General features: G+C 37.6%; 2 protein-coding genes across 6 annotated transcripts in view; one reads left to right on the top strand and one right to left on the bottom strand.

Moving 5' to 3' along the window:
- The first annotated feature begins 30 nt into the window (after window positions 1–30).
- Window positions 31–17,351, top strand: LOC113587274 (nuclear export mediator factor NEMF). The gene is made up of 32 exons (XM_027025854.2): window positions 31–186; window positions 535–603; window positions 968–1,070; window positions 1,195–1,320; window positions 1,430–1,578; window positions 2,297–2,364; window positions 3,848–3,937; window positions 4,082–4,155; window positions 4,255–4,325; window positions 4,407–4,482; window positions 4,603–4,743; window positions 4,960–5,168; window positions 5,272–5,463; window positions 6,165–6,228; window positions 6,322–6,410; window positions 6,565–6,668; window positions 6,772–6,834; window positions 7,982–8,094; window positions 8,220–8,277; window positions 8,546–8,604; window positions 11,183–11,303; window positions 11,640–11,955; window positions 13,265–13,307; window positions 13,531–13,580; window positions 13,669–13,816; window positions 14,010–14,087; window positions 14,180–14,371; window positions 14,596–14,634; window positions 15,633–15,739; window positions 15,934–15,977; window positions 16,059–16,138; window positions 16,229–17,351. Exons 1-32 carry the CDS (start codon window positions 128–130, stop codon window positions 16,304–16,306), a joined length of 3,273 nt encoding a protein of 1,090 aa, XP_026881655.2. The 5' UTR covers window positions 31–127; the 3' UTR covers window positions 16,307–17,351.
- The window catches only part of klhdc2 (kelch domain containing 2), a 5,826-nt gene continuing 362 nt past the window's right edge, over window positions 16,622–22,085 (bottom strand). The window contains exons 1-15 of one of the 5 annotated variants that reach the window (XR_003411722.2): window positions 21,840–21,961; window positions 21,109–21,375; window positions 20,932–21,011; window positions 20,663–20,780; window positions 20,409–20,521; window positions 19,984–20,065; window positions 19,808–19,891; window positions 19,564–19,644; window positions 19,381–19,439; window positions 19,037–19,146; window positions 18,872–18,944; window positions 18,687–18,774; window positions 18,142–18,211; window positions 17,949–18,001; window positions 17,808–17,847 (exon numbers count right to left, since the gene is read on the bottom strand). Coding sequence is in view for 3 of the 5 variants with exons in the window: in XM_027025857.2 (XP_026881658.1) it covers window positions 17,724–17,847; window positions 17,949–18,001; window positions 18,687–18,774; window positions 18,872–18,944; window positions 19,037–19,146; window positions 19,381–19,439; window positions 19,564–19,644; window positions 19,808–19,891; window positions 19,984–20,065; window positions 20,409–20,521; window positions 20,663–20,780; window positions 20,932–21,011; window positions 21,109–21,357 (1,314 nt within the window). In the remaining 2 variants the exon portion in view is untranslated. Of the gene's footprint in view, window positions 17,848–17,948; window positions 18,212–18,686; window positions 18,775–18,871; window positions 18,945–19,036; window positions 19,147–19,380; window positions 19,440–19,563; window positions 19,645–19,807; window positions 19,892–19,983; window positions 20,066–20,408; window positions 20,522–20,662; window positions 20,781–20,931; window positions 21,012–21,108; window positions 21,376–21,839; window positions 21,963–22,085 lie in introns of those variants that run through there. The other 4 variants (XM_027025857.2, XR_003411721.2, XM_027025858.2 and 1 more) reach the window with 4 other exon arrangements.

Here is a 22,085-nt window from a genome sequence, read left to right on the forward strand (position 1 = left end):
ATATGAAACGCATGCGCGGTTTTAGTTGACGCAGACGGGCTGTACTGCTTGCGGCTGTCACAGTTATCAGCGTTCATTATCCTAGCTAGCTCAATGAAAAGTTTAATTTGTCCTACTTGATAGCACGATGAAAAGTAGATTTAACACAGTGGATATTAGGGCAGTAATTGCCGAGCTCAATGCCACGTAAGGTTTCATTTATGTTCTTGCACAAATTAGTTAGCTAGCTGGCTACCTAGCTAACTAGTTACAGGGAAAGTTGACTTGGATATTTGGACGTTGCTATCTAGCTAGCTAAGTTGGCCGGCTGTCAAAACATTATTGTAAATGTTGGATCGTGAAATTATCTGATTTCATCTGAAGACGTATCTCTTAAATCAAATAACATGTTCTCGTAGCTGACGTTTTAGCAGAAATACATTTGACATTGCTTAGAATTGAATTTATCGTAGTAAGTATTAACCAAGAACATACCAGAGTACCATGTATCAGTCTCTGTTAGTCTGTGCAAAAAATGCCTCTCATGTTCTGCAGCTATATCGGTATGCGAGTGAACAATGTCTATGACATCGACAACAAGACATATCTCATTCGACTCCAAAAGTAAGTGACCAGAGTAATTCCTGTTCACAAGCCAGAAGCATTTTTCTTACAACGTTTAACGAAATCTGAAATAACATGTTGAATTTGTTCAAAGGGTGATTCAGGGTTTAGTGAAATTAATTAAAATGTACTTGGGTAAGTTGAAGATTATTTTTGAATCCTGTAACTGACTTCTAGAAGAAAATGGGGAGTACTCTATACAAGTGGTACTCATTCTAGTCCTTGGGGCTCTGTTGCAGCATGCAACACAGCTGAACCAAGAAAAAAAAAATCTATGGGATCTTGTAAGGACTACAAAACACAGCAGTTCTGTGTTATGTTTTGTTTTGTTTTTAACCTATTTATTTTAAACTTACTTTTCCAGGCCTGACAGCAAAGCTGTTTTATTGATTGAATCTGGCATACGGATTCACTCCACAGAGTTTGAATGGCCCAAAAATATCATGCCATCTGGTTTTGCGATGAAAGTAAGAATGCTTACACTTTATTGAATGCATTATTTGTGAATTAATAATATATGAATGAAATTTCTGGTATTTGCTTTAAACTGTTAAATGTTGTGATGATGGTGTTTTTAAATATTGCATATAGTGCCGAAAGCACCTGAAATCCCGGAGACTGGTAGAGGTGAAACAGCTTGGTGTAGACAGGATTGTGGACCTACAGTTTGGATCAGAAGAGGCTGCATACCACCTTGTAGTTGAGTTGTATGACAGGGTAGGAAATATTACAAATAAATTGTTATAGGCAAGTGTAGACACTGAGTATGTGAAGCAAAACATTGTACTACCAAAGCCATCTTAACTTGCATGCTTTGTTCTTCCAGGGCAACATAATTCTGACTGACCATGAGTATACCATACTGAACCTGCTGCGTTTTCGCACAGCTGAGGCAGAGGATGTGAAAATTGCAGTGAAAGAAAGATACCCTTTAGAGAATGCCAGGCCTCCTGAACCCCTCATCAGCCTAGAGAGGTAATGGGGTTATTCCATGTCAATCCAACTACAACTAATCTTTGCACCATTTCATCACAAGGTACAAAGTGGTATCACAGATTGTTTGGACAATTCTTTGTCACTCAGTTATTTTTGTGCAAGTATTACAGTATTTTCTAGTATTTGCATAAGAATGTAAAAGTTTCCCAGATGTTTTCTAAACAGAGGTAAAGGATCACAGGAATCCATCATAGGTTTTGGGACTCACAGTTACTGATGCGATTTTAGATGAACCCCTCACATTTTAAAATGATATATAAACATATACTCCATTTTAAATAAATATTAAATTACCACTAGCCCTACTACTACTTACTGAATGACCACTTTATGAGCATTTACAGTGCACATACTAGATATCATGGAAAAATTTGAAATACACTAATTTATTATGATCAGATAGGCACAGTAATTTACCAGTGATGTTAAATAATAAAACAAAATGTCTACACAGCATATATGTACAGTGAATTTCTACCAAGTGCCTTTATTTTTACCTGCATTGTCAAAGACATGTTGAAAGTAATCCAAAGTATTTAAAATATATTACTCAGTTTGATTACATTTATTCTGTGTTATGTAACCTTTTTCCAAATACATTTTAAAACCTTTCCAACACTATTTCAAGGTTACACCCTATTATGCATGTTACATGCTGATGTGTATTATCTATTTATTAATTTTTTTTTTTTGGTAGGCTCACAGAGATCCTGTCCAAAGCCCAGAATGGAGAGCAAGTGAAAAGAACTCTGAATCCTCACCTCCGTAAGTGTTACTGTAATGCATTATATAGTATGTCGTCCATATAGTAATTGGCCGTACTTTGGTAATATTGGGCCCTTAATCAATCAGTCAGTAAAAATTTATCTCTGAAGGGCAATTCTAAGGTGAAAGACAAAACACACAAAATACAAATAGATCGTCAGCCAGCAAAGGTCAGCCAGTCCCATATCTCTCCAGCGCCATCCTCATCCACAGTCCAAAGTTTAAAACACCCAATTCTATAAGATTAGGTTTCTGAGGTGGTATGAAGAGATGGTTTGTAAGAGTTGCTCAAGAGGTGAATTGCTTGAGGTATAAAAGTGTCCCTCCTTCTAGTCTTGCAACTCTGGTAACAAAGATGTCAGACTTATGGAAGCCACTGAAAGTTTCATTCAGGCCATCAGATGAGTCATCCAAAATGGCATTTGCTTTGTTAAACCTGTTCTGGTCATTGTCAGAGGTAAGGAATTGAAGCTGTATCCCCACAATTTTGGAACCGTGACAATCAGCTGGAGAAAATTCATGTCCTAAACTTTCGAGGAATAAAACCCATTGATGCATGAAAATGACATTAAGTGCTCAATTAATGTATAGTAGAATGTATAAAGTATGTCCTTTTCCATTCCAGATGAATTTGGATCATTAAAAAAATACTGCCTCATGCCAGTGTTTTCTCTGAAGGAAAGTCTATTATCAAATTTTGTACCTAGCTGTTTAGAATGATGGACTGTTTAATTGTACATATATTGGTGGTTGGAAAATTCCACATCTCTTTAGACTTTTGACATTAATTCCATCCCAGCTGTGTCACACCACTTAATAAATAATCAGTAAATGAATGTAAAGGAGATTAAATACAGGGACCCTAAATTTGTGTAAACAGTGTTTGAAATTTTTTAAGTTGCAAGTAGCCTTTGTGGCCTGTGAGCTAAAAAAAATTGTGACTTTACCTGTAGCAAGAGTGGACTGAAATAATTGATGTAAAACACCAATATGTTGACTGGCACAATATTTTATTATGCGACCGCATGTCTGTGGTTCAGGGGACTTGGAGACCATTTGTACCCCATACAGGCTCAATAATAAAAGAACTGCAAGGTGCCATGCTTAGGGTTATTGTCAGCTGTCTGGCTGACCATACCCTGTTGTTACGATCAATAGAAAGAAAGTCGTCACTCACTACAGGCGTACTCTTTTGGTCTTTCACTAAATTCACAGCTGCCATGTGTTTTGATCCCTTGCCAAGTAGAATGAAATTCACCCTGATTAAATTTATACTCAATATTAACTTTGTTTTTATACATTATTTTCATAGAGCCTATGAAAAATGTGTTTTTAAAAAAATGTTTTATCTAGTCTATAATGGTCTTAACTCTTCTTAGTTCTCTTGACAACAGGCATATACTTGGTCTAAAGCCATATCAAGTTTTGATTGTCATATAGCATATAAAGTAATTGAATTGTTCCTCAATCTGTATTCACATAGCATATGGAGGCACTCTCATTGAACACTGCCTTATAGAAGTTGGTCTCCCTGGCCTCTTGAAAATGGATGATCAGTTTAACATCATGCAAGGTTTGTTTTTCTCATTGTGGTAGTAATCTGAGATACTCAGCAGTGAAAAGCAGTTATTTTATAGCATTTTATTATTGACATCCTTATTTAATTTGAATGTTTTTACCACTAAGACCTGCATTAAAGTCATGTCATGTCATGCAGCTGGCCCAAAGCTTCTGGAAGCTTTGCAGATGGCAGAGAACTACATGGAGAAAGCAGCACGCTTTAATGGCAAGGTTGGTATGAGCCAATGAAATTGGCATTATGTATTTGAAATTTTGTTTATTATCCATTATGGGAATTTTATGATTCTCTAATGTTTTCCTCAATCAAAGGGATATATCATTCAGAAAACTGAAAAGAAGCCAAGTATGACTCCAGACAAGCCACATGAAGAGTTACTCACGTATGCCCATTAATTCACATTATTCCAGTTCAAAGGACACACCTTCCATATTGCTTTATAATTTTTTTTTTGGCTTGATAGGTATGAAGAATTTCACCCGTTCCTTTTTGCCCAGCATTCAAAAAGTCCATATGTTGAGTTTGAGTCTTTTGATAAGGTTTGCACTGCATTTTTCAATCCCTACTTCTTAACATTTTTCAGAGATGGATAAACAAATGTTTTTTTTTACCATCCATTTTAAAACTGTATTTCCTCCTCCTTTTCCACCTCCCACCAGGCAGTTGATGAATTTTTTTCTAAGATGGAGAGTCAGAAGATTGACATGAAAGCTCTGCAGCAGGAGAAGCAAGCCTTAAAGAAGTTGGAGAATGTCAAGAAGGACCATGAGCAACGGCTGGAAGCACTGCACCAAGCACAAGTAAGTCTTTTGAAGTAAATCATTGATTTATTACAAAGTATTGTTTGTTTGCAATTAACACATTCATGCATATAGCCCAGAACCCCAAAGGGCAAAAGCATTGGTTTAATGTTTTGCAAAATTCAGATATGTGTTTTTGATGTTTTATTGTTAGTGTTAATTAATAATAATTTTTAAGACTGTAATTTTTTATCAGAAAGAGCTCTTGCTTTGTAGGAGCTGGACCGTTTGAAGGGGGAGCTGGTGGAGATGAATCTTCCCATTGTGGACAGAGCTCTACAGGTAGTACGAAGTGCTCTTGCAAACCAGGTAGACTGGGCAGAGATAGGTCTCATCGTCAAGGAAGCTCAAGCTGCCGGAGATCCAGTGGCTTGTGCTATCAAAGAGCTGAGACTGCAGACAAATCACATCACAATGCTCCTGAAGTAAGTACCTTGTATTTTTGTTAAATGAGTCAAATTTCCTATTAAGCATTCAACATCCTCCACAACCAAGAGCAAAGTGAAATTTACAATCTGTACGTCACAGGAACCCATATGTTGGTTCAGAGGAAGGAGAGGCAGAGGAGGCGGCTTCGGCAGAAATTGCAGAGGATGTTGAGAACCAAAAGGGGAAGAAGAGTAAGAACAAAGAGAAAGGACAGAAGGGAAAGGTCCAGAAAAACAAACCAATACTGGTGGATGTGGACCTCAGTTTGTCTGCTTATGCCAATGCAAAGAAGTGAGTCCACAGTGATTCATGCACATGTTGGCTATAACATCTGAACTGCCCTGGAGGGAACATTATGGGAGCATTTATGACATATTTGTATGGTGTTTGTAAGATGTTATTTAACTGACTTTGAAATATTTAGGTGGATTTAGGTGGACAGTGTGTTGCAGTGACCCAGCATGTTTTGGTTTTTTTTCTCCTCCCTATGTCATTGCTTTTCTCCTGTTGGATCACTAGGGCTCAATTTCACGTGCCATGGATTTTGAAGACAGTAGCATGGATGCCAAGAAAAAATAAATTTTCTTAAGAGCCAGAGTTGGTCGTTTTGTGTTTATAAGTGTACCTGTATTATTGTCTTCTAATAATTCCATATTGTAGCTCTGATTTACACCAAATTTATTTCTAGTAGTATTTTACTCATGAGTGCTGAAACCCATTATGTTGGTATTAATTAATTAGCATTTTAATTTCACTGTTTTGGAATTGCTTTACAGACCTACTTTTCACACATAAAATGTGCAAGATTAATGTTGATTAATGTGAAGAGACTTTTTATTTGTATGGAACTAAAGTTCCTCTTAGTTCTCACTTGTATATGAGATGCCTGATGTTGTCTGACTTGATTGATGTTATTAACAGAGCAAAGGTGTATTTTTAGTTTGCTGACTGTAATCTACTGCTCTAAATATGAATGTAATATATTTTTCCAGGTATTATGACCATAAGCGGAGTGCTGCCAAAAAGGAACAAAAAACGGTTGAAGCAGCGCACAAGGTAAAAAGAGAACGGCTCCCATTGTAGCACTTCCAAATGTAATACAGAATTGTATGTATTTTACAATGTTTGTTGTGCTATGTTTTGCTGAAGGCCTTCAAGTCTGCTGAGAAAAAGACTAAACAGACTCTTAAAGAGGTCCAGACAGTGACAACAATTCAGAAAGCAAGGAAAGTGTACTGGTAAGGCAAAGATGTTTTTGTATGCACAGCTCTCTATTTAACATCCTGTTCTAGTACTACTGTTTGCCAAACTAAAGTATTATTGGAATATTTTAAATATTGTAGGTAATTATTTCATAGAAGAATTCTGATTAATTTCTGTTTTTGATGCCAGGTTTGAGAAGTTCCTTTGGTTCATCAGCTCAGAGAACTACCTCATTATTGCTGGCCGAGACCAGCAGCAGAATGAGATGATTGTCAAGCGGTATCTACGAGCAGGTACAGGAGATTATTGTGCCTGTACTTTTTCTCCCACTGCGTGGACATTTTTACTGGCTGTTATCACTTGAAAAAATGTTCCAATAAAAATATATTTTCTCAGGAGACCTCTATGTCCATGCTGATCTCCATGGAGCGACAAGTTGTGTCATCAAAAATCCCTCTGGTATTTTGGTCAATTTTTTTGTTTAAGTTAACTTCTAGTGATTAGGAGAAGCCTCATTTTCATGTTACCTTCTGAATTCCCAGAGAATTCAAACAAAGAAATATTACACACACAGTCACAGTGATAAGGAATCTTAGTGAGGATCACTGCTAGCTTCAGAACAGACTTGGTTTGTGTTCAGATTTGGCATGGTTCTTACAGCCACATTCCATTTCTGAGAACTATATAAAATAATGTACACATCTCAGTATCTCAACTTATTTAATATAAAACCTTTGTATATTTCTGTACACAGCAGACTGCTATAGAGTTGTAGGCTTACATGTGTTTACTTAAAAAAAAATTAAGGTATTTCTTGTTTTAAAAAAAAAATGTTAATAACAATATCTTATACAAGTACAAAATAAACTATCAGACAAGATGGCTGGCATGTCCAAACACTGAGCTACAGTTTAGTTCAAATATGAGATGCAACTAAGTGCTATAGTGTGGAAGAAATAGCATGGGTGAAGGTAGTGTAAAACATGACCCATCCACAACAGTATAATGTATAATTAGTACATTATTCATTATATTATTATATATTAGTACATTATACAGTATTTTGGATAACACCCAGGATCCCATTTCTAGCCAAACACAATATTGGTGGTGATGCCAAAAGAGAGCAACACTGACTTTGCTCCTAATTCTACAATGTGTCACTAAAATGCCATTATAAGAGTCCCTGTTGAGATTTTTATAAGATGCAAATTCCTGAGTTTAATCCCAATTTCTCCTTAGCTAATTTTTACAGATGTTTGCTAAATAGATTGTCTCATTGGTGAGTTGGTGATTAACAGTAGTATAATTATGTATTCAAGATTTTTAAAAAAGCACAGTAGAATAAAACATTAGGTATCCTACCTTAACTGGCAGTGTATCTTTGGTCATTTTTATTAGTCATCTCTCTGTGTAGTTAACATGACAACGTTTGCTGCATGGTAAATCAAACTTATTTTTCTGTGATTCTGAAGGCAAAGTCTTTTAGAACACAACTACCTTATTTAAAGCCAAAATTTCAAAGAGTACACAAACTCCCACTAAAAGATAAACAAGATATAATATTGTTCTTGAATGTAAATATGTGTTTTCTTTGATGATACAGGTGAGCCCATTCCTCCACGTACCCTCACAGAGGCTGGAACGATGGCTGTGTGCTACAGTGCTGCCTGGGAGGCCAAGGTGATCACCAGTGCATGGTGGGTGCATCATAACCAGGTGAGATTGTCTGTCCGTCCGTCCGTCCGTATGTATGTATGTACGTACTTTTAAGGTCTGTACAAGCTTAAACCCTTGTACTGGGACTTCAGACAGTCATAATGCTCATGTCTGGTTTGACATAGGTGTCCAAGACCGCTCCAACAGGAGAGTATTTAACTACAGGAAGCTTCATGATTAGAGGTACAAATTTCCATCAGATTGAGTGTTGAACTTTGATTTAGATTCCTGTCACATCTCTGCTGTTTAGAGTATTCTGACACGAACTGAAGTATTTATTTTTTTATTATTATTCATTGATTCATTTATTTATTTTGCGTGGGGCAGGAGGTGCTTGTAAAGATTTTGCTCATGGTTATCTGCCCTCAGTTGCAAATTCATCATGTGTTTATCAGGTTTAGTTCATGTGCTGTTATATAGTGTTTATGCATGTTTTACTGTTTTCCTTCAGGAAAGAAGAACTTCTTACCCCCGTCATATCTCATTTTGGGCTTTGGTTTTCTCTTCAAGGTAATTGTGCATTCTCTGTTGATCATGTAATATCAGCATTCATCAAAAATAACAAGAAACAGACTTGCATAAAATTCAGATACTACATTTAATTTATACTCTATATTCAATTGTTAGATGAAAAGTAAATCGATTAGGAATGATCAATTTGCAAGATGAAATGTTCCTAACGATGCATAAAAACTTGTCTTGAGTCGTTATACAGTTCAGATGTCTGGCCTGTAATTGAGCTTTAATTATATACCTAATTATTTGTTTATCAATTGCTACATTTTTTGACATACTCTCTGTGATGAAGGCTGAAGACAGCCACCCAACCCAGGACTTGAGCCCAGGGCTAACAGGTGGTAAACGTGAGCTCTGACCACCAGACCAAAGAGCCATTTAACCTTCCTAAGTGATGTTTATCATCACACCATCCATCCTTTCAGAGAGTGACGGTCTCTGTCATAATGCCTTCACCTCCAGGGAGTGTCCCCTGTGCATGACACTGTCCACGTGTCCCTCTACACACAACTGCCATTTCCATCAGGGTCATGCCCATGTGTGAGCTCTGACCACCGGACCAAAGAGCCAACTCCCTGGCATATCAGCTAGAGCACCCATTTAACCTTCCTAAGTAACTCTGTCACACTCCCATGATACTGAATGGTCTGCACATGTCAAGCAGGCGAGCTTTCCCTGCAGTTGTAGGTCAGTCCAGTGTTTGCTCTGATTGATAGTACTCCAATGTTTCATGCCTACATCTAGTAGTTTTTATCAATTTTTGTAATGTATTAGTAATCATGTCTGCCTTCACTAGAATATTTTGAGGCATGTTCAGCTCCGTCTCTGTGCCATTCCGTTTCGTTCTGTTCTATTGCTCAAGCTCAGTTGTATGTAAATATTGTTGCAGAGGTCATTTAAGTCAGACCCGTCTGAGCTCACTCCAAACCCTGTGGAATGTGGCTCTGGCTTTCTATTGGGCTGAGTCCCAGAAAATTAGTCTTCCTGTGCTGACTGAGGGATTATGCGCTTTGTAAGATCCAGGATGTGTGATGCACAGGCAAGCTCTCTAACAGTAGGGCATTCATAACAGTATTTAGCATGTTGTTTAGCATGTGTAACAATCATTTATTCTGGATGATGTCTAAATCCATTCAACATCTGGGACAACGTAATCCTTTTCTGCTGTGAAAGTGTCTTTTGTTGAACATGTGTTCCATCAAATACTGCAATTTCCAGCCTGAACTTATCGTGGTTAGTGGTAATGAATCTATCCTGTCCCTCCTAATAGAATAAGCTAGAAAGATCTGTTCCTCCCATTCTCCTGTGATGTTAAATTTATGTCCAAGGCAGCAGAATGTTTTAATTCCTGGCATGAACATTTACCTCTTTTCCAAGAATTGAAAATGCAAGTGGTTTATTACCTTTTTGCCATATCCCATCTGTTACCCCTACTCTGTCTTTCATAAAATACATCACACTTAGTGCTCTTAACCTCTGTCCAAGCTTACTGCAGAAATGTATTCATACATCAGAGCATGTTATGATTGACACTTTCTTCTCTCTGTGATATCTGAACATCTGCATACCCTTTGTCAAGGTTTGGGATTCTTACCTCTGTGAGTGTCAGAGGCAAAGCCATTTCAACCATTGGTTTATGGAGATAATGAATCAGTCTTAATTATATCAACAAAGATTTTCAGCAGATTTATTTCTTCCAAAGAACTAATTATTATGCTATGTGGCATAGTCTCAAAAGCATCTGGAAATCCCAGAATGACTGTATAAATCCTAGCTGCTTTTGTGTTAAAATCATTTACATTTACATTTATGGCATTTGGCAGATGTTCTTATCCAAAGCTACTTACAAAAGTGCTTTGACATTTACTCATAGAATACCTCCTAGCCAGTATAGTAGGTTGGAGTCCAAGATACGAATGAACTAGACTGCTGCTGAAATATAGGGAACAATGCTGATGCCTAGAAGTGCAAAATACGTAAGCTCCATCTCGGACAACAATTAATGCAATAAATACCCTACAATAAGGACTAGACTTTTAGTTAGTCAACATAGGAACAGAATCAGTGGTCATTTAAATATTCCACAAATAGATGGGTCTGCAGTCTGCATTTGAAGACTGCAAGGGACACTGCTGTCCGGACAGCAAGCAGAAGTTCATTCCACCATGGAAAACCTTCATGAAATGCTCTTATAAATGGTGGGAAGCAGGGAAATATCCCTCCATGCTGTCAGGTCATATTGTCCTTTTTTAAAATTCTGTAAGTAAGAGAACCTTTCCAGGAATAGTGGGCTTTCTTATTAACCAAACAACCACTGAATATTTTTGTAAGTGTTTTACATGACTACTGCTTTATAAGTTTTAACATCTCATAAGTATCAATGTCTAAACCCATCGCCTTATTATTTGGTAGGTTACTTTCCGTCTATTTAGATTGAAAGACACACACGTGCACACACACAAGTAGTGACTCCCATTAGACCATTGTGGTGAAAAGGGTTTTAATAATATAATATCCCTCTGGAGTTTTGAGTGTTGGCCAGCTGGCATTGTGTGTTCTGTTCTGACTGTAGGTCGATGAGCAGTGTGTGTTCAGACATCGTGGGGAAAGGAAGGTAAAAACTCTGGAGGAAGACATGGAAGATGTAACCTCCAGTACTGCAGAGCTTTTAGAAGAGGGAGAGGAGCTCTTGGGTATTTACATACACTTGTCTTTTCCAAAAATAACATTTCACAGAATAACTCAAGGTTACCACATAATTTGTATTGTATTACAATATAGTGTAACATTTCATATTAGAAACTCACTCTTGACATACTATAGAATAAAAACAGATTTTTAGCACTTCATAATAAAAATAGTCATTGAATCGTTTTTGTTTTATAACTCACTGTGATTGTTTTAATATTAAATTCAACTTTCTTTGTATGTTCCAGCATATTTTTTGACTGTTTGAACCAGTTAAAATGAGACTACTATTGATCATTGTTTTGTTTTTTTGCACACAATTTACAATGCATTATTTTCAGGAGAAGACAGTGCAAACGAGGGAGAGGCAGAGCCAGAAGACATAGATGAGGACGACAGAAAGCAGAAAGGAGGAGAAGAGGAGGATGAACTGAAAAAAGAGGCAGAAGTGGAGGAGTCAACGGGAGTCTTGGAGGTGTTAGGCGAGGCACTGTCTGAGGTAGAAAAGCAAATGGAGGAAGAGGATGAGGAGGAAGAGGAGGAGGAAGGACACGAAAGAGAAAAATGTGCTGACGAACAGACAAAGAGTGATGAGGAGAGCGCAGAAATGAGTTTTCCAAATACAACTATCTCCCTCACTCACCTTCAGTCTAACAGGTGAAAACTGTCATAAATCAGCTTTCAGTGACATTTTTGTGATTGTAGCACATTTACAAAAATACAGTAAGGTGTAGAATTAAGGCATATGGGTGTGGCAGATACAGGTCTTTTATTTTTATGATCAATGGCACAGTCAGTAACCTTGCTGTTTAAAAAAAGGCTGTTTTGAACAAATACATCAGCAGTTTGGTTAGTTGTGCTGCTACAAAATATACAGTAAATCAAAAGGTCTCTCTTCCTTCAAGAACCTTTAAGGGTTTGCAGCCATAGCTTACAGGAAATAGATGTATTCCATTTTTATCTTATAACAGTGAGGGAAAATTTATCTTAAAGATTTTGGCATTGTTTTACAAACAGTTAAACAATGCCAGATGAGTTTTTAGTTCTCTCATGTGCTTATGGATCACATTTCTGAGCATTCTAGGATGAAGTATTTATACTGGCTAATTCCTCAGTGCTGTTATGGCTATTTGGAAAGTTTAGTATTTGTTCAGCATCTATTTACACATCACCTATGATTCATATTGAATAGCCACAGCTAAGTTGTTTTGATAAGGATAAAATAATTTGGTGGTGTGACATAAATAGTGCACATCCACAAAACTGGTTGCAAAAGCTGTCTGAGAAAGATTGGGTTGAAAATACCAGTGAAAATACACACCCAGGCTGCACCCCCATCACTGCAGACCATGATATTTCTTAATGTTTTGCTAGAAAAACAAACAAACAAACAAACAAGCAAAATGTTGCCAGCCAAATTAGCCTTGCCCTACAATTATACCTGTGTATACCAACCCACTAAACTATACTGTCTCTGCATAAAAATAGTCCTTAGTCTGAATCATTCAGCTAACAACCAAGGATAAGTGGTTTAAATAGGGATATTGTGCAATTTTTGTTCTTTGCATTAAGATTGTATGACTATGTTATAGATCTATATTCAATGAAGTTGTTTTCTTATTAATTGCTGTAAGAATCCTCTATTACAGAGCCTTACATTTACATTTGCATTTTTAGCATTTAGCAGATGCTTTTTATCCACAGCAACTTACAAAAGTGCTTTGAATCTACTCATAGAATGTATCCTAGCCAGTACAGTAGGTTAGAGTTCAAGATGATGTTGAACTACAATACTGCTGAAATACAGAAATCAGTGCCTAGAAGTGCAAAATAAACATAAGGTTTATGTCAGACAACGGTAAGTGTAAAACAATATTAATGATGATTCTTTTTAAAAAATTATTTTTGAGTTTTAATGAAGTAAGCTAGATATCTGTGGTATTAAATTTTGCAATTTTCTTTTCAGGGGAATCTCAAATGCTGCTTTCAAGCAAGAAATTTCAAAACAGGTACATTATAAAGTAGAGCTGTATTGAAGACCAGATTCCGCTCCCATGACCCAGAGACCCCCCCCCCCCCCAAAAAAAAACTAAAACCTACAGACAGAATTGTGAACTTCTATAATATAATTTTTCTGTACATTTTTCCTAATGAGCATGGAGTGTCTTTTAAGCCCCCATGAAATTAAGCTCTTACAACAATAAGACTTCCATGTGTTTCCATGTGTTTTAGGATAACACAGAGCCACAAGGCAAAAAGTACATGAGTGCCAAGCAGAGAAGGTAAAGCTCTAGCAAACAAAAACTGCTGTGATTAGTGTGGCACCTGCTAAGTTCAAGCCAAATTGCATTAATGTGATTCTGTGTCAAGGGATATGAAGAAGAAGCAAAAACCACGAAGCAATGAGCATCTTGAAGAACCAGAGGTCAAAAGAGAGGAGAACCAAGGTTGCTATTCAGCCAGCCAGAGCTCTAAGAGTGGGGGAGCCTCTCAGCATCCATTGAAGAGAGGACAGAAGGTTACCTTACATTATTATGAAATCCATGTTTTAAGTCTGCAAACGAATCCCTGTGAAAATAAAATAACTCATTAGGCTATGCTAACAAATCACAAGAATCGTCTTCTCTGGCATAATTGTAGGGCCAGCAGATTATATATTAGTTTTTCAAAAGACACTGATATTTTCCTTTCGTCACTGTGCTCCTTTTCAGAATAAACTGAAGAAAATCAAGGACAAGTACAAAGACCAGGACGAGGAAGACCGCGAGCTGATGATGAAGCTGCTTGGTGTGAGTATTGCTTGCTGTGCTTGTCTTGAATTTTTTTAATAGGTTGCCTCAACATTTACCTAACAGTATAAAAAGAAAACAATCTCCAACAGTCTGCAGGCTCCAGTAAGGAAGAGAAAGGCAAAAAGGGGAAGAAAGGGAAAGGAAGAGATGAGCCAGTGAAGAGAGCTCCTCAGAAACCTGGCCAGAAACCCAGAATGGCAGCAAACGAGGTACAGAAAGACCAGGAGCCTGAGAACAAAGGCAGCCCCGCAGGAGATGACGCTGCTGAACAGGATGACAAGGTAGGGAGAATTATGCCATTAAAAATGGATTTTTGAAAAAATACTGGAGTGATTGTCATCTAATAACTGTTGGGCATGTGATATTAAATTATGTATTATGTATTATGTATTAACCGTTTTCCTTCCGCAACACCATACTGTCTGTGACTCGGCTAAAGGTACCTTGGGATGTTTCATTTCTGCAGTAATGCTGTCATATAACTCGTGGCTTTTCTCTGCTATAGGAAGCTGATGACTTGGAGCAGGAGAATGCTGGAGCAGAGGTAAATGTTTCCTAAATCAAATTCCCGTTTACCTTATGGTATTCAAAAACATTTTGTAGAGATCTGTTCATGTTTACTGTTCAGTATTCATTATTCAAGTGAAATGGCACAATCTGAACATCTAAAACTGTTCACCTGAATCTTGAGGCCTTTCATTCCTCATTTTTACTGAATCCTAGTAACCGAAATACCCTGAACCAAGCTATTAAATACTGAATAGGTGCAGTAGAATATACTTTAGAGCAGCCAATTCTAGTCATTTAATGAATTTGTGTATTATTATTATTATTATTAGTCACACTTATATAGCGCCTTTCTCAAACTTAAGGACCCTTTATGGTCAGAAATCAGCTTTTAAATATAAATCACTTGCATGGAGGAGAAGCAGCAGCTAATTTGCAAAGCGTACTCTATCAGAAACCACAGCCACCTGGGGGACTATACAGGGTGCAGGGGAAGGGGGAGGAGGTTAAGACCAGGACTAGATGTAGAGAGGTGCAAAAGTGTGTTTGAAAGCATGAAGATTTATAGAGATCTTCAAGGCCACTGATAAGGAGCAAGGCAGATTATTTTGGTTTGTTTTAGCAACTGGTAACAGGTGATACAAGAAACAATGTTATCAATAATAGTAGGGCAAAATTATTTTTTTTTATAGGTCTCTCATTTGAATATAATGGTACCAAATTCCAACTGGTACAAGTATTGATTATCAATTAGCATAATGGTAAATAATGCATGTTTGGATATAATGATGGAAACAACAAAGATGAATGTGTTTAAAAAAAAAAAAAAAAAAAATGCTGTACACACCTCATTCTCCTGAGGTGCCTCAAACGCATGTCATCCTTAACTTGCAATAAAGAACAGGACCGACTTTTCTCTTCAACTAATTCTTGAGTCTGCATCTTTATTTGCCATTTGGATTTATAACTAAGTCCAGCTGATTAGGAATTTAAGAACGACCTGTCATTTGTATTGGTCTCTACTTCATTTCTAAGGAGGGAGAAAATCTTCTTGACTCTCTGACTGGTCAGCCTTACCTGGACGATGTGCTGTTGTTTGCAGTCCCTGTGTGTGCACCCTACACAGCCCTCTCAAATTACAAGTACATATTTACATATCAACAAACCTGTTCATATTTTAACTGGACAGTAAAGACATACCATATGAGAGAAGTTTGTGTTCCAAGAAATACTCTAAATGCTAAGTCGGAGATCCACTCTTTAATTTTTTTAATCATATTAAAACAAATTCCACAATGTACTGTATATTTATAAAATGCTTTCCTTGTTCTCTCAGACACAAAGTAAAACTGACTCCAGGGACACAGAAAAAAGGAAAAGGTAAAACTTGTTACTCTGCATGTCCTTAAATGTTGCTATAGAAAATTATTTTTCTGATTGGTGAACCTTTGATCCTGCCAGCTGCCCGTACTGCCGTGTTTAGCTTCATGCGTGCCAAAGAATCTAGTACCAGAGAGAAAGATCTTTTCCGCAGCGTAAAGGTATGTGCATCCTCCTTATTGTAATTAATAGCATTGTGTCAGACAAGTTAAAATCTGCACTAACAAACCTTTGTGTACTTTCACATGTAGGACACAGACCTGTCAAGAAACATGCCTGGCAAAGTGAAAGTCTCTGCTCCGAACCTTCTGGCAGCAAAAAAGAAATGAACTTTTGGAAGTCTTTACAATATGGATCTGATCAGGGTGAAGAGACTTTGGCCATTTGGCAACCTGTAAATGCTTGCTTTTGGGGGGACTGGATTTCAAGAGTGATCAGGTGCTAGAACCTAGATACAATGCAACTGACCCAGAGTACTTTTCGGGTAGAGTACCACAGCCTTAAGAGACATCTTAAGAGAGAAGCCTCAGATTAATAATTTAATTAAAACCAACAAATACTTTATTTGTCTTTCAGCTACATATGTCTGTTCATATCAAAGACGTGAAAAATGTGCATAGCAATTTGAGTAGCTGAAAAATTTGTTTTGAAGCAGATTTCTGATGATAGCAAATGTTCAGATTTTATGTGCTGATCTAAAATTTCACAAACGTCTTGTGTATTTTTACATTCAAAACATTAGAAATATTAATAGTTAAAGAAAATATTTTTACTTGTTTTACATTCAAATTAAACATCCTAAATATTAAGAGAAAATGAATCATACTATTTACTTAATAAGCAAAGATTCTTGCAGAACAGCACAGCAGTAATGATTCGCACTTAGGTCTACTCCTTTTTAACCAATAAATCAGATGGGATAATGTTTCTGTAATTAAACCAAAATATATACTCTCAAATTCACAAAAAAAAAAAGAAAAGAAAGAAAAGGACAGCTAAAATCCAGTATATATACACACACACACCTCATAAAACATTTAAATTTAATTGTCTGTATACAGTACAACCCCTATTACCTATCAAAACTGCATGATGAAACTGATGTTAATTGGTAACCATTAAAATGTTAAAAGCCCCTCTAGTCATTTACATTAAGTAAATCCAGTGCTATCTGTAAAACTGATTTTAATTTACTCCCTTGCATGGCTTTTCTTTGCAAAATACCAAAGCCATTTATCAGACATGGCATACCTATTGTTTTGCATATTGATGAAACATGCCTCTGACTGATCAGCAGTACCACTGATTATCCCACACTGACTGAGTCTAATAAACAAAAGTGCCAGTGTGAAAGAACAAATTACCTGTTCATTTAATAACATATGGGAGAATTAATGCCATCCAAATACATACTTCACTTTCTACTTGGGTTGCAATAGCACAAGTTGGGAAAACTGTAGGTTAGACTTGTTATAGTCAAAACAAAGATACAAAGAATGTCTACAGTATGTCCAGTTTACATGAAACAGTTCCAAATTGCTAAACCATTCTGAGCACAACAACTATGCAAACTATAGGAAGCTCTAATTTTGACTAGAGGGGTCTTCAAACTTTCCACACCATCTGCAAGTTTGCCATATCCATCTCCTTAAAGAGACCCTGGACATTGGCAGAAAAGTAAAATATCTCTGCTACAGACATCCACCAAGACACAACTGCTCTCGACTTGTCACCTTGCGCTTGATTCTAGGAACCTCCGGTGTTGGTGGTACCAATCCTCTGTTTGAGGCTGTGCAGGAGATGTTTCGGCAGGCAGTCCCACATGCTCTCCAGCTGCTCTCTGTGCTGTAGGACAACCTCCATACAAGACCTGTGCATGCACATAAAGAAAAGTGCAATGGTAACTCCCAGGTCATCTCAACGACTTAGCAATGTACAATGTGTCACAATGTACAGTGACCTCACACTCACCTGAGCAGTGACTTGGGCTGAACAGTGAAGGTTAGTAGCTCATTGCTATGGGCCTGTGGAGAAGACAGAAACAGAACCAAGAATATGCCAAGGTTTTTCAAGGTGAGCAACCACTGACAGATAAACTGATGCTCAGAATTGATGTTTAAGATGCAGGCTCAAGAGAAGTCAGTTTTTTGCTTGTTTCCTGGACCAGAGTTAGACAGCAAATGAAGTTCCTCAGCATCACCTCTTCTAGCCGGACATTTGCATTATTGGAAATCCTAAAAGTACATTAAAGTAGTATGAGTGCCCAATTTTCTGCTGTAATTCTAATGGATTTTCTCTTTTCTTTCATAAGAGTTCTAAAATCTTTATGCTTAATGCAAAAATGTATTATTGGTATCTGAATTGCATGCATAAGGTTTGTTATGTCATTGTAGCAGACCTGATGCTGTTATTTGAAAGAATATAACTACTAATACTTTTGCTAATCTTAAAACAAGAGGCACTGAAAAAGTGCTATTACTCCACAACGTGTCAGTGTATACAGCCTGGCATAAGGGGCCAATGTCTTTTTCCCCCTCTCATATTCATATCTTCCTGTGATTAACTGAAACACCCATTTTCACCTCCCTGCCCAAGCACTTTTGGAATGAAAAAAAAAAAAAAAAAAATTGTGTAAAAATGAGATTAGCTGAAGCGTCATTAGCGTGTGTCACTTTTAGGTAGGCAGAGTGCAGGGACAGTTGTACTCACTGCTCGTTGGTGTGAGAGAAGGTTATTGGCACAGCCTCCAAATACAAATACTTCCCCATCTGGCCCTGAGCATGCTGTGTGCCAGAGTCTACACACACATGAAAGAATGCAATGTGAACAGCACGCGTTATCTGTGAGTTTAGAAAGCATTCACCATCAAATCAAGACAAAGATAAACAACACACCTGGGACTTTCTGTGTGGTTATGCTGAAATGGCTTCCACTCATTCGTGGTCACACAGTAGAGCCAGGCATCACCTACAGGAAGTAAGCACTGAACCACTTGTAGAACTTTCCTTTGAAATCTGTCACATGACAAAATATTGGCACTTAGATACAATGCTACTTACTTAGTGTTTCCCTGTTGGTAGTGAAGCCACCGAACAGGAAGATGTGGTCTGGTGACGCGGGTATGAAAGAGTGCCATGAGCGGCCAACTGGACCGTGCTGAGGTACAGACCTGAAATGATTGGAAACTGCATTCGAATTCATGCAAATGTGTGCAAAAGTGGACCATTTTCAACTGTAATAATAAAAGTGACTGAAAAAAAAGGAAATAGTTGTTTTGGATGTCACACCCCCCCCCTTTTTTTCCCCAAACTGATACACAGCAATCTGAGATAATAACTGCTTATTATTGCTAGAAATACAGTCCGTAAAACTTTTACAATGTATAACTTGTTTTAAAGCCCACATTTCATTCCACTCCCAGGTCTCCAAGTTGATGTAGTACAGGTCATTCAGGCGATGATCCTGTTGAAAATATACTTTATTACATTTCCAATAAATAAATAAAATTTAAAAAAAGCTTTTGCATAATAATAAATTCGATCCTATCTACAAGTTTCAAATGATACTAAAATAGACTACTACCCACCATATAACGGCCTCCAAAAACATAACCTCTGTTTCCAACAGTAGCACAAGCATGGGCTGCTCGTGGAGTTGGGGCATTTCCCTGAATAGCATGTGACAAGAGAACAATAAGGGACAATGTATTAAGGCATATATAAATGAGTACACACATCTTTGTTTAAAATTGACTAATACTTTAAATCTTCATCTTGAGAGCAATTAAAAATATTTTAAAGTCAAACTACCAAAAGTAATGAGTTTGCTACCTTTGTGATTGGTTGACTCCAGGTTGATGTTTCGAGATTGAGAATGTGAATGTGGTTGTTCCAGCCCCGTCCTGCATGGTTACCCTTAAAGAGCATCAGGTTTAGATAACTGCTACAACAGTAATATTAAAATATCGTCATTCCAGTACTTTGAACATAAAAACCTTGCTGCTTACCATAAGTGAATGCTCATCTAATTCAAACGTTCCTCTATGACCTGCTTGTGCCACATAGCCGTAACCCCCAAAATACATCAACCTGTAAACACAGAGGAAGAATGCTTAGAACAAACTCAAAAGAATAAGTCTCTTATTTGGAATTGGGTGGTATAGGCCCCTGTTGATCTGTTATGGTCCAGAAGGATCACAGCACTATATAGTTTAGTCTTTTTATCATTGAGCAGTTGAACATGAAGGGCTTGATCATTAACTAGAGCTAAATCAGATGCAGTAAAGCAGGACAAACTGTGCAGTGCTGTTCCCCTCCTAGACTGTATTTGAGTAAGACTGCCATTGAAGGTGCTATTTCCATTGAGTGGAGGAGCTGGAATGGCTCCACCCAAACCATTCACTCAGTCTGTTGTTGTCTGATGAATGATAACCTGTTTTTGTACACCCAGCAACCCAGCTTGTCTTTACATGTGGGAGCCAAGCCCTTCAAATCCTTCATTCTCTCCCAGCTGAATACAGGCATCCTCAGAGGCAGGCGATAAACCTGATGAGTATGGCAGAGAACATTAAAAAGGGCTTGAGTCCTATATATTGACATCCTCACTTAAGCAAACCTTCTTAACCTCAATAGCCCAACAGAACAGTAATACAAAATGATGCAATGGCAGTTTAAGAAAAGCCTCACCAAGTTAGTATTTCCTCTAGCATGGTGGCCTCCAAAGAGATACAAAATGCCCTCTACACACACACCACAGCTGCCCGACATGGAGGCAGGAAGGTCTCCTTCCGACAGCTGCATTCTCCTGTGAATATATAGATACACTGCAAGATGTAACATTTCTAGGTTTCTCTGAACTTTTAATTCCAAATATAGAGTTGAAAGTACCACATATTCATTTTACAAACATTTTTGCATAGTTTATTCATGATGTACCACTACACAACCAAATTTACCATCTTCCAGTTTCCATGTTGTATATCCAAATTTCATTCTTTGGCAAGTACAAGTCAAACAGTCCCATTTCCTCAGCATTCTATTAAATTGGGGGTGGAAACAAACACTGATTTGACTTTGTATTCAAAAGGAACACAACTTTATATCTTATCAATACATATATTTGTTTTGCTCACCTTATATCCTCCCCAAACATACATGCAGTTTCTGTCTACCACAGCAATGTGCCCACTTCGCTCTGCTGGAGTGTCCAAAGCAAAGGGCTCAGGAGCGTCAGTGTCAATAACAACCTCTTCTTCTTCAACCCAGTCGAAGTCTCTGGCATCATCTTGTGCATCCCATTCAAAATCAAGCTCTTCATGTTCAGAGTCATCGTCTTCATCTTGGACGTCTTGGAGATCACCATCGTCTTCCATCTCTGCCATTCCCAACTAGTTAGCTAGCTAAAATGATCAAAGACAAAGTGAATGGTTTCATGGATTTCCTATCTGCGTTTGAGTTCATGACGACACTACGTATGCAACCTGTAGGAAGCTGAGGTTCGCGTTCTGCATTCCTTAATGTCACTAGCTAGTTACGGATAGCTACAGCCATCTACGACATTCTAAAGCGAAATGTTAATACTGGTTGCCAACGTGTGGCACTTTTCTCATGATAAAATGTAACTATGCTACTGAGACAGTGACATACGACAATATGTTCACCAGAAAGAAAGAAATACGGATTCAACACTGTTAGTCACATTGTTTACCACACAAGAACCCCCTTTGCACACTGTGATACGGCTAAAAGCTGACTTATTGTGATTAGCAGATCTCATTCATGAACTAAACAGACAAAGCCCAGTTTGCTATTGTCATCGCCTAAAAGGCTTCTCATAAAATATAACAAATGCAGTTATACTCACGCAAACAGAAGAGATTGGAAAAGCTAGTTAGCCTAGCTAAGCTAGCCACCTTTGTCTATTTGAAATGGCACTAGAACCGTACTTTACAAGCAGTATTTTTGAAAGGCCTAAACAGGATGTGACTTCAGACACTTTTAGGCAGACATTTTGGTAGGGTCAAAACTGCTTTGACTTCAGAGTGTAAGGCAGACATTTTGGTAAGGTCAAAACTGTTTCGCGCACACGTCCATAAACTTGGTACAACGC

This window comes from Electrophorus electricus, chromosome 13, assembly GCF_013358815.1.
Source record: "Electrophorus electricus isolate fEleEle1 chromosome 13, fEleEle1.pri, whole genome shotgun sequence".
Classification (NCBI taxonomy): domain Eukaryota; kingdom Metazoa; phylum Chordata; class Actinopteri; order Gymnotiformes; family Gymnotidae; genus Electrophorus; species Electrophorus electricus.

Bases quoted from the DNA above. Each gene is read 5' to 3' on its own strand.
- LOC113587274 (XM_027025854.2), top strand. From the start codon at position 128: ATGAAAAGTAGATTTAACACAGTGGATATTAGGGCAGTAATTGCCGAG. The intron at 6,411-6,564 runs GTAAGGCAAAGA...TTTTGATGCCAG, and splicing joins AAAGCAAGGAAAGTGTACTG to GTTTGAGAAGTTCCTTTGGT. The intron at 15,740-15,933 runs GTACATATTTAC...TTGTTCTCTCAG, and splicing joins ACAGCCCTCTCAAATTACAA to ACACAAAGTAAAACTGACTC.